The sequence below is a fragment of the Acinonyx jubatus genome, chromosome C2, assembly GCF_027475565.1.
Source record: "Acinonyx jubatus isolate Ajub_Pintada_27869175 chromosome C2, VMU_Ajub_asm_v1.0, whole genome shotgun sequence".
NCBI classification, from domain to species: Eukaryota; Metazoa; Chordata; class Mammalia; order Carnivora; family Felidae; genus Acinonyx; species Acinonyx jubatus.
The window spans coordinates 5,462,482-5,480,264 of record NC_069384.1 but is presented as its reverse complement, the minus strand read 5'-3'; the positions used below and the strand labels follow the sequence as shown (position 1 = coordinate 5,480,264).

At 39.8% G+C, this 17,783-nt stretch overlaps 1 protein-coding gene across 2 annotated transcripts in view; it reads right to left on the bottom strand.

Annotated features, from left to right (window-relative positions):
• Window positions 1-17,783, bottom strand: part of DSCAM (DS cell adhesion molecule) — a 693,896-nt gene that overhangs the window by 185,422 nt on the left and 490,691 nt on the right. For both annotated transcript variants that reach the window (XM_053220540.1, XM_053220541.1), the window contains exon 10: window positions 3,259-3,378. In XM_053220540.1, coding sequence (XP_053076515.1) covers window positions 3,259-3,378 — 120 coding nt within the window. The remainder of the gene's footprint in view (window positions 1-3,258; window positions 3,379-17,783) is intronic.

Sequence of the window (17,783 nt, the reverse complement as noted above, 5' to 3'; positions counted from 1 at the left end):
CGATTTCTTAACTCCTCCTTCTAGATTCCCACTTTACTTGTTTTTGTTACAGAAAGTCCAAATTTTATATAGCTTAGTATATAAACAAATAGGGTGTAAGATTTAAAGATGGCAGCATAAAACTAATATTTCTTCTTTTTTTGGAAACCATACAAGAACAATTAGGACACAGAGGGAAAGAAAATGTGAGCTACAAAGGAGGTAAATGGACAGCCAAAAGTGTACACGAGCAGAGGTACATGCAGAAAGAAAAGGACAGACGACTGTGGCTGTGAATGTGGGCAAGCATCAGCAAAGGACGCATTGTTAAGGTGGGGGCACAGCGAGGGGCAAAACCAGCACCAGTGTGCCCAGGCTGGGTCGGGCAGAGGCTTCCCTGCACCTGCTGTGGCTCTTAGAATCAGACAGGCAGCATTTAGTGCAGAACCAGATAGGTGCACACAGCGTTCTCTTTCTAGGGATCTGAATTTTCCTCAAATAGGAGTTCTCAAAAGGAAGCAAAGACACTGCAAGAACACTGGAAGACAGACACAGGAAAAGAAAGCGGGTCATGGGATCACACCAGAAGAATGCTGCCATGAGCTAGATGAACACCGTGAACCAGTCACTTGCCTAGGAAGCGAGAGCCCCAGAAAGAGTGAAATATGAACTGGCAGAAGTGGCGAAAGAAGAAGAAAAAGTAAAATCACAAACAGGAAGGAAAAATTGGAGACAGTGCAAAGAAGAACAAATTTGCTTGAGTAAAAGATGTAGAAAATATACATTAAGGTAAAAATTTGGAGACCCTGCAGAAGCAAATGGAAAAGGGAAGAGAACAAATATTTACAGATGTAACGTAAGAGATTTTTTTCTTAAATAAAAGATGCTAAGAATCTAAATATTAAATAGCACACCACATCTGTGGGAAAACTGACCCCAAATGAATGACATCAAGGCACAGACTATACATTCGCCAGACTCCAAAGTCAGCTCTTCGGTACATGCAGGAAGATGATTAAGTCCCTTCTACCGGGAAGCCAGGCAGCCTCGGTTTCCTCCTGGACGATAATGTGAGCCACCCATCTCCTACAGGCCAAACTGGATGTATGTGTGAAAAGACACAGACATACCATTTTGAGTAAAGCTGAGCTTGGAATACTGCTCGCTGGAAAAACTATGGCTAAGGATAGGGATAGCACAGGGTCCAGGTCACGGAATGGATGTAAATCTCAAGTTGGGTATATGGCGGCCAACAGGTGGAAGGTAAAAGCTATGACAGCAGAGAAAGCACTCATTTAAAAAAAAGTATACCTGGGAAATTCCTCATTGCTTATCTTGGGAATTGAGGAGTATGTCTACAGAGAGGCTCACACTCCCATACTGACCATGACCCAATCTGCCCCCCCCGCATGGCTCCATCTATTCTCAGAGGCTTTGCCCCTTCACCCACACCCACACCAGCCCATCAGGCTGTAGATTCTGAACTGCTGATCCTCCTGCACGGTTGTCACCCTGATCCAAGCCACGTCACAGCTCAGGCCTCCTAATGGGCTCCTGCCGCGAGTCCTGCCTTCCCATGGTCTACGTTCAACACAGCAGGGCCGATGGGCAGACCCACCACCCCTCCTGGATTGTTCCAATAGCCTCCTAGTTCTGGGCTTAGCATGGCAGTGGAAGAAAAAGGACAGCGTCACTGTCACTACTGTGACCCCCTACTCATCCCCACCATGGCACCATCACACCCTTGTAATGATTGATGAGAGATCTGACCTCCTGGGACCTCTGAGGTCTCCTTTCGCTCTGCCCCAGCCTCAGTGTCTTGCTTAGTGTTTCTGGAACATTCCAGGCACAAACAAACTTCTGCCCCTGGCTTTGATACTAGTTGGCACTAAGGCCTTCAGTGCTTCCCCTGCAGACACACACAAACCTCACTGAAAACAATCTCAAGGAGAGACAGGGAGCCTTGCACAATGGCAAACATTAGAAATAATTTTGAAGAAGGTAAGTGTTGTAGAAAATGTTCATAATATCATATATGAACATGTATGCAAACTAAGTTAAATGCACACTGTTTGTTTCCATATGATGCAACATGAGGCTTCAAATATGGCCTAAAATAAAAAGTCATGTGGGCAGTTACTCTGAACAACAGGCTTTGCTTTTTGAATAAAGTGCTTTGGCATGGACAATGTATGCAGCAGGCTATAGGAGAGTAGGCTCGGGGAATTCTTAAAAATGTAATTGATTCCTTCCTGCAATGAAATGGTTTCTAGCATTCTCTTCCCTCCCTCTTCTCTTTCTCCCTGGAAGGAAATATACCAGGAAGGAGATGGTAAGTGACCCATTTTGTCTTTCTTCTATTGTTGTTATTTCCATAATAAGAAATACAGCATGTTATTTTACAAAGCAGTATGTGGAATACAAACCATAATAAAGCAAACAGATAGGTAACAGACTCAGAACAATTAAACACATATAGTAGGTCTTAGACTGTTAGGAAAAGAGACCATGATTTGTTTGTTTATCCCACCAGTGTGTATTTGGCCTTCAACTGCTTGACACATTAATGAGTGAAGGTGAGTGAATGAAAAAAGAGAGAGAATTCCAATATGTTCATAAGCACAGTTAAGAACGCTTTCCTGGAGAAGACAATAAGATGGACACAAATGATCTTCATGGTGTCTAGAATGTTCCCCATCAGTCTGCACGTTACAAGTTTCTATTCCTGCAACATTGACAGTGTTACCTTAAAACTGGGGAGGCTGTTTTGCCTTTGCACAGAGAAAGCATGATTAGGAGTGAAAACAAAGAACACTGGATGCTGAAAATAGGGCATGGATGTGTTTTTATTTTTAACCTTCTAAAGCCACTTAACCACAAATGTATAAACAACAGGGAAATACTTTCCAAACAATGAGCAATACTGACAATTCATCCTTGTGTCTGCACATGTCGGGGTATATGCAGTTCTCTCCAAGTGGATTATGGTTACACACCTCCTGTAGGCAATGCAGAGCTATCCTTGGTGCTGAAATAGCTTCCATGGAATAACCTGCCCCATTCGTGATCTTTCCCAGGGAATGCTACGCAAGACCAGATACTTTCCTGGTCCAAATAAAAACATTTCAGTGGAGTAGGGTTATTGGTGAGAGGAAAGTCTTGGTGGAGGTGGGAACATACTTGCCAGAAACACATCTGGAAGGACTCGAAATGCTCATCTAATTCTTTAGATTCTAACATATGTTCGGCAGGTAACAAGCAAATCAAGTAACTTCATACCTTTAGAGAATTTCCACACTATGGTGGGTACAGGATAGCCCTCAGCTGAGCAATTGAGGATGACAGCCTTGCCATAAATCCCGTCCTGGTCCCGTGGCTGAACCACAAATTTCGGAGGAACTGAAAAGAGAGAAATGTCACCCTTAATGTGGACAAGAACACAACTTTCAAAGCTATGATTTTAATAATGCCAATAATTTTAATGGACATTAAAATAAAAACAGGTTACCTATATGGAAGACTGAAAAATAGTATATGTGATCTGGAATAAATCAGGAAAGTGACCTCAGTGTAGGAAAATTTTCTTATTTAGATCAGTGACATTCTGCAGACTGAAGTTAATTTGCTCTGGGAAAAACTGGCCTTTTATGTGTGGCCTCTTATGTGTGGGAGTTGAATAAACCAAGGGAATAGGACATTGGTTTTTACTTGGGTTATGGAAGATCTTGAGTAATCCACTCCATGGCAAATAGAATCAGGACCACAATTTAAGGAACAAAGAGCAATTATCAAGAGGAAGTATTCCTCTTGGGTGTGCAGTGCTCAAAGCATTTGGTATCTATTCTTATTCTAATAGGAGATGAAGGGAAAATTAATAGGCATCCCCTAAAGGCAATAAAGAACACAGCATGGTATTGAACTTTTCCCCAAAATCTGATGAAGACACACAGACCATTATTCCTGATGTCAGTAAGCACTCTTCTGGGCCAACAGAGGATGATGGAAGCTAAGTGAAGTGAGGTACCATGAAGACTTTATCGTGTACATATTAAAAAAGCATATTAAATAACTGCATATTTGGTGAGTTTTATGAAGTGCTGGAAAAAATGCATCCCTACCCAAATCATACACATGCACTCTGTTCTGAAACACACCTGCCAAGAGAAAGCAAATTCTTTGAATTAAGTTATTGTCATTGTAAGAGTATTTGAGTCTTCTCTTAAAGAGAAGATACATATACTTCTAGGAAAGGCAGCATCTGAAGGTATTAGAATCTCAGAATCTTTTCCATCAAAATCAATGATTAATTATGGGATGAACTTTCAATGAGGCAGTCTATTATATGAGAGGAGATAGATTGTGTCCACCACATGCCAGGCACTTAGCAAATGTGAGTGTTCTTCATCTCCTTTCCTTAATTCCTGGTAAAGCTAGTCTTGTCTGCCTTGCAATTTCCAAAATTCTTATTTTGAGACAGAAATATGGGCCTATATGCTACAGATCAATAGTAATTCCAGCCACAACATGAAATGGACTGGGAGAAAAATAGGAGTCCATGTTTGCTAGAAGCTTCAAAACACGTTGGAATGATATGAACCACAGCGAAGATCATTTTGTCCATAAAACAGTCGAGGAGGAGGGAATGATATCAAGACACAAGAAGCAGCTGGAGATTGTAATCACTGCTGTGTTTCTGAAAGAGACAACAGTGATGTCTAGGAGTACAGGGCCAAGGACTAAATACCAGGGTTTGAGCTCCAACTTTGCTTCTTCCAGTTGGATGATTTGGTGCAAGTTATCAAATGTCTCTTGGCTTCAATTTCCTTATCTTTAAATTGGGTATAATTACAGTACTCATTTTATAGGATTGGTGTGGAGATCAAAGGAATTAAGATTACAAGTGTTCTCAGAACAGTGTCTGGAAGATATTAAGTGCTCTGGGAGTGCTTGTTAATTTAATAAATGCAGGTATGTCCAGCTTTAACATATCCTTAACAAATACAATTCCCAACTTGCAAATTAAATCATGTATGCAGCCAATGGGTCTCCTCAATATTGCCTAACTAGCAAGCAATTTTACTTCATTTAGATGGTATTCTGAGACAAATATATTCAATAAAATGTAAATATATTTAAAATAAGGTGATAAGGTATGGCTGTCTCAAGCTGAGAAAACTATTTCTAGGAAAAATGCTGGAGATTATGTAGAGCAAAGTTTTCTAGTAAAAGTAATAAATCTTGAGGATAGATTATAAAGTTTAAGGCACAATGCCAAAATCACTCTGGCCAGGTGGAAAGTAAATATGCAGTCATCTATAGTCTATGCTCTATTTGGCTCAAATTCTGCTAAAAGAAGGAAACCTTTTGTCAAATGGACAGGATAACTACTCTCTTGCATTTTCTCTGGAAGCCTGTCTAATTATAATTGATCCATGACCCCTCCCCTCAATTTGGTTCTAATCCAAAGGGACACTACTTAAAAACTGATCAAAGAGGTTTACATGACAAATAGCCATTGACATATTGTAAGTGTAAGGTAATTATAGATGGAAATGGCCTATAAAACTGAGAATTATCTTTTATAACTTCCTCTTTCATCTCCTTATATCTGGCACTGATGGTTCTTCCTCGAAAATGTATCACATATCCTCAAAATCTCTCCATATTGCATATCCTAGTCACCATGGGTAAACAAGGTGTGTGGTAAATTGCCACATATCATATCCTCCATCCATCTGGTTTCAGCACACCAGGGGCTGGACAGTTCCATGCACTTGCCAAGGTACCACACCAGGAGCATGAGTCTCTGCACTCCCAGGGCCTTCTCTGGTGTCACAAATGCTTACTCACTCTCCCTGATGCAACCCAGAAATGTGGGTGACAAACATATACCAATGAGGGACAGGAGTTGGGGGAAGGAAATGCCTCTCCTCTCCATCCTCCAATCCCATGGGACGAGTCTGAGGCATGTTCTTTCTATGCCTGTGATCAAACATTATAGGGCATCAGAATCACCTGAAGAGCTGACTAAAACACAAGTTGCTGAGTCGTATCTTCCAAAGTTTTGACTTAGTAGATATGAGGAGGGATCTAAGATACTGCCTTTCTTTTTTTTTTTTTTTTCAACGTTTATTTATTTTTGGGACAGAGAGAGACAGAGCATGAACGGGGGAGGGGCAGAGAGAGAGGGAGACACAGAATCGGAAACAGGCTCCAGGCTCTGAGCCATCAGCCCAGAGCCTGACGTGGGGCTCGAACTCCCGGACCGCGAGATCGTGACCTGGCTGAAGTCGGACGCTTAACCGACTGCGCCACTGAAGTCGGACGCTTAACCGACTGCGCCACCCAGGCGCCCCTAAGATACTTTCTAATAAGCTACCAGGGATGCTGAGTCTGCTGGTCCAGAGACAACACTTTAAGAACCAGTGTTATCTGTGATTCCTCAGAGAATTCCCAGTATAAAGGATCCCCCACTGCCCAAAGTGGCAACAAGCTCATTGAAACAATCTTTATTGATTTTTTCCCTTTCTTTCTGATCTTACTCCTGCCATCCAGCCCTCACTCTGGAATCCAGGAATCACATATCATTAGTGACTTGCAGCCAATCATGTACCTCACACTCTGCTTTTGGAGGAACTTTCCCGGAGACAAAGGACAATACTGGTTCTTATCTGGTTTTTGAAGTAGCCTCGTCACTGGGGTCTGTCTACCTGGCACCTACCGCCCCTCTTGAGTCTGTTCTCCACACAGTAGCTTCAAGAATCCAAGACACTAACTGGACGATGTGACTGCCTGCTTAAAATCGTCAGTGCATTCCAATTGTCCTTTGATATAATCCAGAATCATACAATATTGTGAAGGTTCTTTATGACTTGGGTCCCTGGTTTCCAGCTTCATCTCTTGACATTCCCCTCTTGCAGGCTTTTCTCCAGCTGTTCTAAAACTCTGTCTGTTCTCCAGTCCCCATGATTGTTCTTGCTGCTTGGACTTCACACATGCTTCTGCATTTCTTTGTTTAACAAACTCTCACTTATTATTTGCATCTCAGTTCAGAGCCCACTTAGTCTGAGACACCTTTTCTAGTGCTAGGAATGAGATTAAATGCCCCCACAGAACTCTTTGTTGCCCTACCATAGCCTTTATCAAAATTGTTTGGTGTTGCTGGTTTAATTGCCTGTCTCCCCCATCAGGCTCTTCACCATATAAGAATAAGAACCATTCCTTTCCCACTGACCATTGTATCCCCAGCACAGAGCACAGCAATGGAACACAGAAAGCACTCTGAAAATATCTGCTGAAAGGAAAAACAAATGGATATTACTCCAGCTTTACAGAACAGGGAAATAGGCTTTCTCCAAAGTATCATGGCTAAGATCATAACACAGATCATAGTGACCCCAACGCCCAAAGCCCTTGAGAGTAGGATGGACCTATTTTCTCCTGAGGGAAGACAGCAGAAAGCACTATAGGAGGATTTTGGCCAAGGAGAAACAGACTAGAGGTGGAACTGTTGCAATCTGAGCTAAAACTTCCTATAGGACCCAAAGACTAAGTACTCTATATTGTCTGGGTTTTAATTCCCAAAAGTTGCTGGTTTCCTTTCTTAAAATTATATTTTGCTTTCCTTTAACCTGTGTAACACTTTATTTTGTATGTTGTAGTGAGCGTGTTTGCCAATATGGTTGGTTTTTCCAATAGAAGGATTTTCCAATGGGGAGGAGGGTGATTAAGGAAATGGAAAGGAAGGATTCAACCAAATAATTATGCCACACCCCCAAAAGGCAATGGTAGGTCATTTGTACCATACACCTGTCTGAATCATAACTACACAAACATTACATCTGTCCCTCCAGAAAGAGAAATTTGAGATACATATGTTCCAAAATACCCAAATCGTGTCATGGGAGCCATGTAGTCTGATAACATCTGAAGTCTCCAAGGGATCCCTTCTTGTCACCTTGTCTAAAATGAGGGCTGTTTAAAATACAGTGTTCTTTGGCTTGGTCTGTTTTGTTAAAGGAGGGGGGATTATTTTTGCTGTTTTTAAGAGAGGAATAGTAATATGTTTGTAATAGGACAGGTACTTTTCAATCTTAGGCGTGATTCAATGTTTTTTTATGTTTAAAATTCATGGCCTCCAAGAAGCTATATATTTCCAAAGAATGGATGTAAGCTGCCCTAAGCTGTCACCAGGAACAAGGATTCAGTTTTACTGAAAGCAAAACTAGGAGCTCTTTGGTGGCGGTGGTGGGGAAGAGGGGATATGCACATAAATATTGCCACTCTCTACTGGATGGCATTTAGTCAAGATGGTAATTGGTCAAAGTCTAGGTAAGATTTAATTTAGGACACCAGACACTAAAATCCAATGGCTTCCTGTCACAACCAGAAAGATGGTCTGGCCCTCGCCCTCATTCCTTTGCCTCTTCCCTTATGTAACACTGAGCACATTGGTCTCTTGCAGCCCTTTGAACACACAAAGCTCACTCCTGACTTGGGGCCTTCATGCTTGGTCTCTTCCCTGGAGCTCACTTCCTGCAGAGAGCCCTGTGACTTGCTCCCTTACCTCAGTCAAGTCTGCTCAAAAATCTCTCGAGAAAGGATTTCCCTGTCCATCCCATCTGACATACCTTTCCTATCCCCATCACTCTCAATCCTCCTACTGAGTTTTAATTTCATAGTACATGCAGATACCTGACATTGTTTGTTTGTTTGCATGTTTGTTTGTTTGTTGTCTCTTTCTTCCACTGGAATGCGAGTCTTATGGGCCAGGAACTTGAGATCTCTGTTTTGATCACCGCTGCACTCCAGCACTCAGAATAGAGGCTTCAGAAATATTTGTTGGAAGAATCAATGGATGAAATAAAATTATAGTAGAAATATGGCACAAAAATTAGACCACTAAACATAGCAATAAGATAGTGGCCCTGTATAACTTTTATTTTCCTTGCCAAATAAAGGTTAACTAGAGGCCTTTTGAGTAGTGTTTGTTTTCTATGGGGCAGCTAATCATTAAAAGTCAGAAACAGCAGCTACATCATAGGACATAAAGAAATGTGAGAAAACTGACCTCCTATGGAGCCACAGATAGAAAATCATCTCATCTGCAGCTTTCCTCTCAGTGATGCAGAGCCAATATTAGGAACCAAAGGGCAGGTGTGTTCAGTCATTAAGTCTAGTACTTTCCCTCCAAATGGCTTCTTTAGTGCCAAGGTCACCCCACTGAGCATGACATTAGGAAGATTATTGGTCCACAGACAGTGTAAGCCATAAGGCACACACGTAAGAGCTAAGGGTTGTTTTGTTTTCCTTTTTCTTTTAACTTCCTGTAGGAAAACAGCTAATTTATTTTAAATTAAGTCTCTATAAATCTTCCCAATTACCTGACAAGTCAAAAACTGTGCTAAGTTCTATAATGATTCTAGGTCATAAGGTTGCGATAGAAGGAATAACTAGGAATTGGGCTCGCAAACTCCACTGCTGTCATACCCATTTATTCCACACCTCAGCTGAAATGTCTTAATGTTACCTTCATCTCCCATGTACAATTTGTCCCAGCTGCTGTGGTATCCCAAAACTATATTGTACATTTACCTTTTTGGCCATATTCCCAAGGCCTTCATTCTAATTAATTGCCTAATGCTTGGATTGCCCCATGGCCCTTCTATGCAGTATACCCTCAGTCATGCTCCAAAATCATGTAGCAGGAAGGGGGGCATACAGAGGGACAAGGGTGGAAGAGTGTCATCACTCCCTGAGTGTTTATTATGTCCCAAGCACTATGATAAATACATTATTTTATTTAGCCCTTGGAAATCATTACTAGGTAGTATCCCATTTTATGAATAAAAAAATGGAGATAAAGAGAGGTTAAGGAATTTACCCAAGGTCACAAAGCTAAGAGGTGTCCACATCATCACAGGGCTGAAAGGAAGAAAACAGAAAGAAGAGAAGCAGGGAAGAGGTCTGGGGAGGCAGGCTTGCAGGCCAGTGGGTTTTCCTTGGCTTTCCTGTCTGCAAAGCACAGCCCATCAACTGCTACCAGACGGTCTTCCTCCCTCAAGACAATCCATTCAAGGACATTTGTAGTTCCCCAGCCCTTCCTATGTCAAGTACACACTTGTTGAAAATAAGCAGACGGGCCAACTCTGGCTATGGCACAGCCTCTACGTCTTGGCTGGTGCTATCACTCTCCGACCTCAGAACATATGCCTGGAACATATACCTCCGTCCCACCCCCACCCCCGCCCCCGCCCCCCATTCATGGACAGTAATCAGAGTGCTCTGCTGTCAGCCAGGTGCAAAGGTCATACCAATTGTTACCTTGTCACCTAATTAAATTTTCTCAGCAGCTCCAAGAAGAAGTAAGTCTCCCTGTTCCTATTTTATAGGTTAGTAAATTGAGGATCAGAGAGATTCACTCATGTTTTCAAAGTCACATAGAAAATGAAAAAGCAGAAAGGGGGAACTTGATTTTCTAACTGGGAGACAGAGTGTTGCATTTTTATTTTCTAAACCCTATGGACATCAGGGCTGATGGAGCTCACTCCTTCCATGAAGCCTCCCTTGAACGTATCACTGATCTCCCCCTCATTAGAGTTCATTTTGCTCTTGTAATTAATAGTCTGTCACTTGAAGTCCTCCAAACCACCCTCACTGTGACAAGGCAATTTCAAGGTCTCTAAACTCCTCATTCTATTTTTCCCAAACTACATCTCAGACCAAAAGCTTTAAAGCCTCCAAGAGAAAACCACTTAGCTCCAGTTAAAGATTTAAATAAAGACCCACATAATCATTCTCTAATGCTGTTTGCTCTTTTCATGTTGGTTTTGCTTCCCCAACTATACCTTTGCATATTTTTTTCATGAACCAAATGACAAGCCGTGTTCCGAAGTTAACTGGTAAGTCCACGCTTTGCAATATGGAATGCTCCTCCATTCTAAATGGCAATAATAAATAAGATTCCTCATCTTACTACAGTGTCTATTTAGCTCATTCAGAATATGATCCAGCTGAAGTGACGACCAAATTCAACCACTTGACCCTTCAAATTAAAAGCTGCAATCTGAGCAGCTGCCTGATTTCTAGCAATCAAAAACAAGAGGCTGTCACTCACAGCAGGCATTAACCATCCACAGAGAAACCTCCCTGTCCCAACTATTATGTACTGAGGGCAGACGGGAAACAGAGGAGAACTCTGAGATATTATACGCCTTGAGCAGCTCCCCACTCCCAGCATGGTCCTTGGCCAGCGACTTCTGGGGAGAACGTCTGTCATCAAGGCTTCTCACATATTTTTCTCAAGGAGTAGACCATCAATTCCTGCAAACTGTCTTCTGAATTAGTCCCACCTTTGCCATCCCCATTACCACCACATTGGCTCCAACCATCACCCCTTCTCACATAGACCACAAAGGCCTCCCTTCTGGACTTCTGGGCTCATGGTCTCACTTTATTTCAGTGCATGGAACATCCTGCCATAAACTGTGTGATTTTATTGCTTTAGATTCCCTCATCAATTCCCATGGCCTCTAGACCTTAGGGCACAGAATCTACAAACTGTGAGCCAGAGTTAGCTCTAGAGTCTCATCCTTCCTCATTTTGCTCCCCAGCCACACCATTCTACCACACCAGGGAAATAAATGCACCTGCTGTCTCAAGCCTTCCATGCCACTGCAGGTGACAGACCTTCTTCCAGGAACACATTGCCTTCCTTTGTCTCTTTTTAACTCGATGCTGTATTTTCTAACCCATCAGGATCCCTCCCTCCCATTGGGTATCTGCCTCATGTGTCTCCTAACCTAAATAAGGTAAATTTCCCTCTCTTCCTTCACAGTTTCCCTGTGGCCTGTCACACAACCATGTAAGGCTGTCACCTGTCTCCCACTAGATGGGAGCTCTCACTGGGAAGAAATGAGCGTTCATCATCCCAGCGACTATTCCAGGGCCAGCAATTACAAGTATGTGCTAAAGACACCGCTGTTTAATGATGGAATAAGAGAAAGATGAAAGACAGAAAAAATGCAGTCATTTGGGAATGGGTGCAAAAGAATGTACTTGTATCCACCCATTGATGGTTCAAAGAGGTGCAGCTCAGAATATTTATTTTCTTTTGCAAGCAACTGAAACAAGAAAATACTGAACTCACCAGACTGAAAAATTTTAAGAAAAAAAAAAAAACATAGTAAAGATGGCTACACAGAAGGACTTTAAAACAGAAAATGCTTTATAGGGCTAGTCAAATTTTCACTTTTATCTTGTACCCATTTTGATAATTTATGTCTTTGAAATCATTGGCCATTTGATCTAAATTGTCAAATAGACTGCCATAAAATTGTCCAAAAGATTTCTTTACTACCCTTTTAATTAATGTCTGTAGGAGCTATAGTGATATTTGCCTTTGCATTAGTTTTCTAGAGCTGGTGGAATAAATCACAACAAACTTAGTGGCTTTAAACAATAAAACTTACATTCTTATTCTTCAGGTGATCAGAATTCTAGAATGTGCATTATGCAGTTGTTGGCTATGATCTATAAATATCAATTAGGTTATATGGGCTGATAGGTAGTTTAAATCTTCTCCGTTCTTACTGATTCTTTTTTCTACTTACTCTCTTAAGTATTAAGAAAGGAGTGCTGAAACTCCCAATTGTCATTAGTTGTTTGTCTGTTACTCCTTTCAATTCTATTTCATAGTCATGTGCTTGGATTTCTGTTATTAGGTGCATCCAGATTTCAGTTGTATATGTCTTCTTGATGAACTAACCATTTTATTATTATAACATGTCCTTATTTGCTTATAGTAATATTTATTGTCCTGAGACTTATTTTATTTAATATTAATACATCCAATTAAGCTTCTCGTGATTGGTTTTATGTCATTTTACTTTTAATTACTATGTCTTTTATATTTAAAATGTGGTAATATGTACTTGAATCTTGCTTTTTAATTAAGATTGGCAGTCTTTGCTTTTTAATTGGTATGTTTAGTCCATTTATGCCTAATGAAAGTATTGATATAGTTGTCTTTGAGTTTTCCATCTATTTTCCATTTCTTCTTTGTATTATGTCTCTCTTTTCCTATCTTTTGTAAGTAATCAAGTGTATTTTAATGCTCTTTTTTCTATTCTGTTGCATTCACATCTATACCTATTTGTTTCATTTTTTATAATTCCTCAAGAGGTTGCATTGTATGTATTTAACTAGCAACATCTATGTTCAAATAATTTCATGCCACTTCATGTATAACATAGGATAAATTTTACGAAGTAAAATTCCACTTTCCTTTTTCCTGTGAAATTATTGTTGTATATTTTACTTTGCATGTTATAAATTATTGTTGTTTACACATCTAAATGTTTTTAAAGAAATGAAAATGATAATATGGTATATTTTATCTTTAGCCATAAATTTATCTTATCAAGAGCTCTTCATTCCTCTTGAAGATCAGTTTCCATCTGGAATTGTTTTCTTTTAGCTTAAAGAACATTCCTTAACATTTACTGTAGTAAAATCTGGCTGGTAATTAATTCAACCTTTACTTGTCTAAAAATGTCTTTATTTGGCATCCATTTTTTAAGAATATATTTTTTCTAAAAAAAAAAAAGAATATATTTTTCTGGTTACAGAATCCTAGATTGATAAATGTTCTTCCTCCACACCTTTCTTTCAGCACTTTAAAGATGCTGTTCCATTCTCTTCTGGCTTGAATTGTTTATGATGAGTAGTCTAAAGTTTTCTTACTTGGTCCTCTTGAATGTAACAAGCTTAATTTCTCTGGTTACTTTTTTTTTTTTTTAATGGTTATTTGTGACAGACAGAGGGAGCAAGAGTGCACATGACTGGGGGAGGGGCAAACAGAGGAGGGCAGAGGATCTGAAGTGGGCTCTTTGCTGACAGCAAAAACCCTGATGTGGGGCTCGAACTCACAAACCATGAGATCATGACCTGAGCCGAAGTTGGATGCTTCACTGACTGAGCCATCCAGGTAACTCTCTCTGGTTACTTTTAATATTTTATTATTGGTTTTTAACAATACAATTATAATGAGCCCTGATACGATTTCTCTTTGTGCTTATTTTTTGAGGGTTTCATTGACCATTTTGATATGTATATTTACATTTTTCTTCGCATTTGGAAAATTTCCAATCATTGTTATTCAAATATATATTTTTTCCCTGAACCTTTTTCTCTGACTCTAACTACGTATATGTTGGAAGGGCTGACATTTTCCGAAGCTCACTGAGGCACTGTTTACTGTTCTCCAGCTTGTATCTCTCTGTGAAAATATCTGGTATTTTCTCTTGCCCTCTTTTCAAGTTCAGTAATCCTTTATTCTGCAGTATTTAATATCTTTTTTTTAATATGAAATTTATTGTCAAATTGGTTTCCTTACAACACCCAGTGCTCCTCCCAACAGGTGCCCTCCTCAATACCCATCACCCACCCTCCCCGCCCTCCCACCCCCATCAACCCTCAGTTTGTTCTCAGGTTTTAAGAGTCTCTTATGTTTTGGCTCCCTCCCTCTCTAACCTTTTTTTTTTCCCTTCCCCTCCCCTATGGTATTCTGGTAAGTTTCTCAGGATCCACATAAGAGTGAAAACCTATGGTATCTGTCTTTCTCTGTATAACTTATTTCACTTAGCACAACACTTTCCAGTTCCATTCACGTTGCTACAAAAGGCAAGATTTCATTCTTTCTCATTGCCAAGTCATATTCCATTGTATATATAAACCACAATTTCTTTATATCTTATTAAATAGATCTAGTGAATTTCTCATTTCAGACATTATATCTTTCAGAGTTAGAATTTCTTTCTGGTTCTTGTTTTAAAAAATATTTTACATTTCCCTTCTTGTGTTCCCTGTGCACTCATTTACTGCACGTATCTTTTCACTTGAACCCTTGAAATAAGAGGGTAGCTAGCCACTTTAAACCCTTGCCTGCTAACTGGGACATCTGTGTGTCCATTAGTCCATTACTTTAATTGTTTTTCCTTTTGTTTATGGCTCACATTTTCCTCCTTTACATATCTATTAAGTATGTGTAACACACTGTGGATATGCTATGCTATTGAGAGTATGGGTTTTGTTGACTTAAAGTGCTGAATGTTATTCTTGCAGTTAATTCACTGGCGAAGTTTTATACAACCAAGGATCTTTTTAGGCTCTTTTAGGGTTTGTCTAGAATAGCCCCTATTCCAAGGATAGATTAGCTCTCCTCCTAGTGTCCCCTCTGAGATTTTAACTGAATTTCCATGTGTTCTCTATTCTGGCTGTTCAGAACTCCAATACATCCCAGCACTGTGTAGCCTCTGAATTCTTCATTCATCTCACATCTACCTGGTACTTGTTCTCTGATAGATTTCATGAAGTCTCGTCCTATGCATGTGAAGTGTAGTGTTTAGCTAAAGACTCACAAGGAGATTTTTAGAGCTCTCTGAATAGCTCCCTATTCCCCAGCACTGCAAAATCTCACACTTCGATGGTTTCCAAATTTCTATCTGTTTTCTCCATCCAGCAAGATCACAGTTATCTACTTGGGCTCTCCATCCCTCTGTCATGGTTTGGAAAGTGCCTCAGAGAGCTGGGGTACATTTTGGAGCTCAACTCCTATATTTCCATTTTCTCCAGGATCACAACCCTCTGCTTCCTGCCTTCCACTGCCTGGAAATGGTATATATATATATATATATGTATGTATATTTATATATTTATATATATAAATATTTTATATATATTTATACATATATTTATATAAATATATAAATATTTATTTATATATAAATATTTATTTATATATATATATTTATATATATATATATATATTACCAGTTTTATAGGTTTTTTTTTAAATTATAGGTGGACAAATCCATTACCTGTTGCTCTTCAATGGTGCCATTCATTAAATTTTTAAATTTATTTTTCAAGTTACTTGAACCAAAATCCGCCTCCCTAAAATTTCTAACCATTTTTGTTGGTTCAATCTTCTAGAATACCCCACAATGGCTCTTTATATACTGTTTTTAACATACTCCATTGGTGCAAAAAATCCAATTCCAATTCACTAACTCAAGGACTTTGATCCTGTAATCCTCTCCTCTTTATCTTTGCCATGTTTCTCTCCTCTCTACTGGCTCATTCCCATCAGCATGTAAGTTTCCCTTGTCCCATGTCCTCCTCCAACTTCCCCACCAGTTTTCTGCCTCCCGTCATAGCAATGTGTCTGAAAATATGAAACTAGTTGTCTTTTCTTGAATTCCCACACATTTATTCACCTCCCTGTCTGTTCCTTAGTCCTTCTAATTAGGCATTCACTGCAACCACACCACTCTTCATGGTCACAAACAATGTCCATCTCCCTAAAGTCAATGGCCGATTCTTGAATTGCCTTTTTCTATTTCCAGTGGGATTGTATATACTTTATTACATGTGTTTCTTGATATATTTCCTAATTTGCTTCTACGACTTCATAGTCTGCTGGATTTCCTCTTACCTCACTGGCTTCTCCTTTTCTCTCTCTGTTTCCTTTGCTAATTCCCTCTCTTATTTTGGAACCTCAAATGCTGGAATGCCTTGGTCTGGACCTTCTCGTTTCTCTCCCAGGTCACACTGCTACTCCTTGCTTCTTCTTCACTTCTGTTAAAGACGCTTCTTTTTACTTTACTAAGCAAAAGGTGTGCTTCCTCTCATCTGCAACACTTACTTTCAGTATCTGAAAATATATTGTCTTACTCAGGGAAAATATGTTTTACAAATACAAACTTGGTTTCTTCATATAAATTCTAAGTATACTTCAGTTTCTTTTGTTGGCCATTACATAGAAAATGCACTACTTTTCAGCCAGAAAGGAAGGAAGGATGTCATGGGGACAAGATTCAAAGACTGAGGAGAGCCACAGGCATCTGTTGATCAAGAAACAATCTGCTCAGATCTGCTCAGATGTTTAGAAGATAATGGAAATCAACCTCTCCCAACACTTACTCTGAGAGCCCAATATTTGGAGACTTTAAAATGCAAGTAATCAACATTAACATAAGTCTTTAAATTTCATACAGTTGCTTTTACAATGTGGGTGAAAACTGTGCTGAGAGATGAATGCATACTGCTCTTGGAGAATCATAAAACCACATGTCTGTGCCCAACACACATTAGAGAATACTAGCTGCTCATTTTGCACATGTGGAGTGGAGCCTTCATGGGAATTTGGTGACTAGAAGAGAGATGTGAAGTAGACTGGTGCCTACATTTTAGAGGCATCGAGTCCCCTGCCAATATTTTCTACAAGCTGGACTACCCTATTTTAATTTCTTAAAAAAATTTTTAATGTTTATTTATTTTTGAAAGAGACACAGAGCATGAACAGGGGAGGAGCAGAGAGAGAGGGAGACACAGAATCCGAAGCAGGCTCCAGGCTCTAAGCTGTCAGCACAGAGCCTAACACAGGGCTCTAACCCATGAACTGCAAGATCATAACCTGAGCTGAAGTCGGACACTTAACCAACTGAGCCGCCCAGGCACCCCTGGACTATCCTATTTTAATTTCTAAATAAATACCACCCCACTTCGTTTAATTTGATGAATGTTATCATAGCTTTCTAAATTAATGAGAGGTCTGATGCTAAACAGAAGAGAGGAGCAAAATATATTTCTAAACTGAAACTAATTTTGCATTTCTAGAACTAAACTAAAAACATACAGGAAGCTACTCTTTGCTATGTGTCAACTACACTTCAGTAAAACAAATAATAAAAAATAACAAAAAAAGAAAAGTTACCCTTTTATGATTCTTTGGAAAAGGTGTG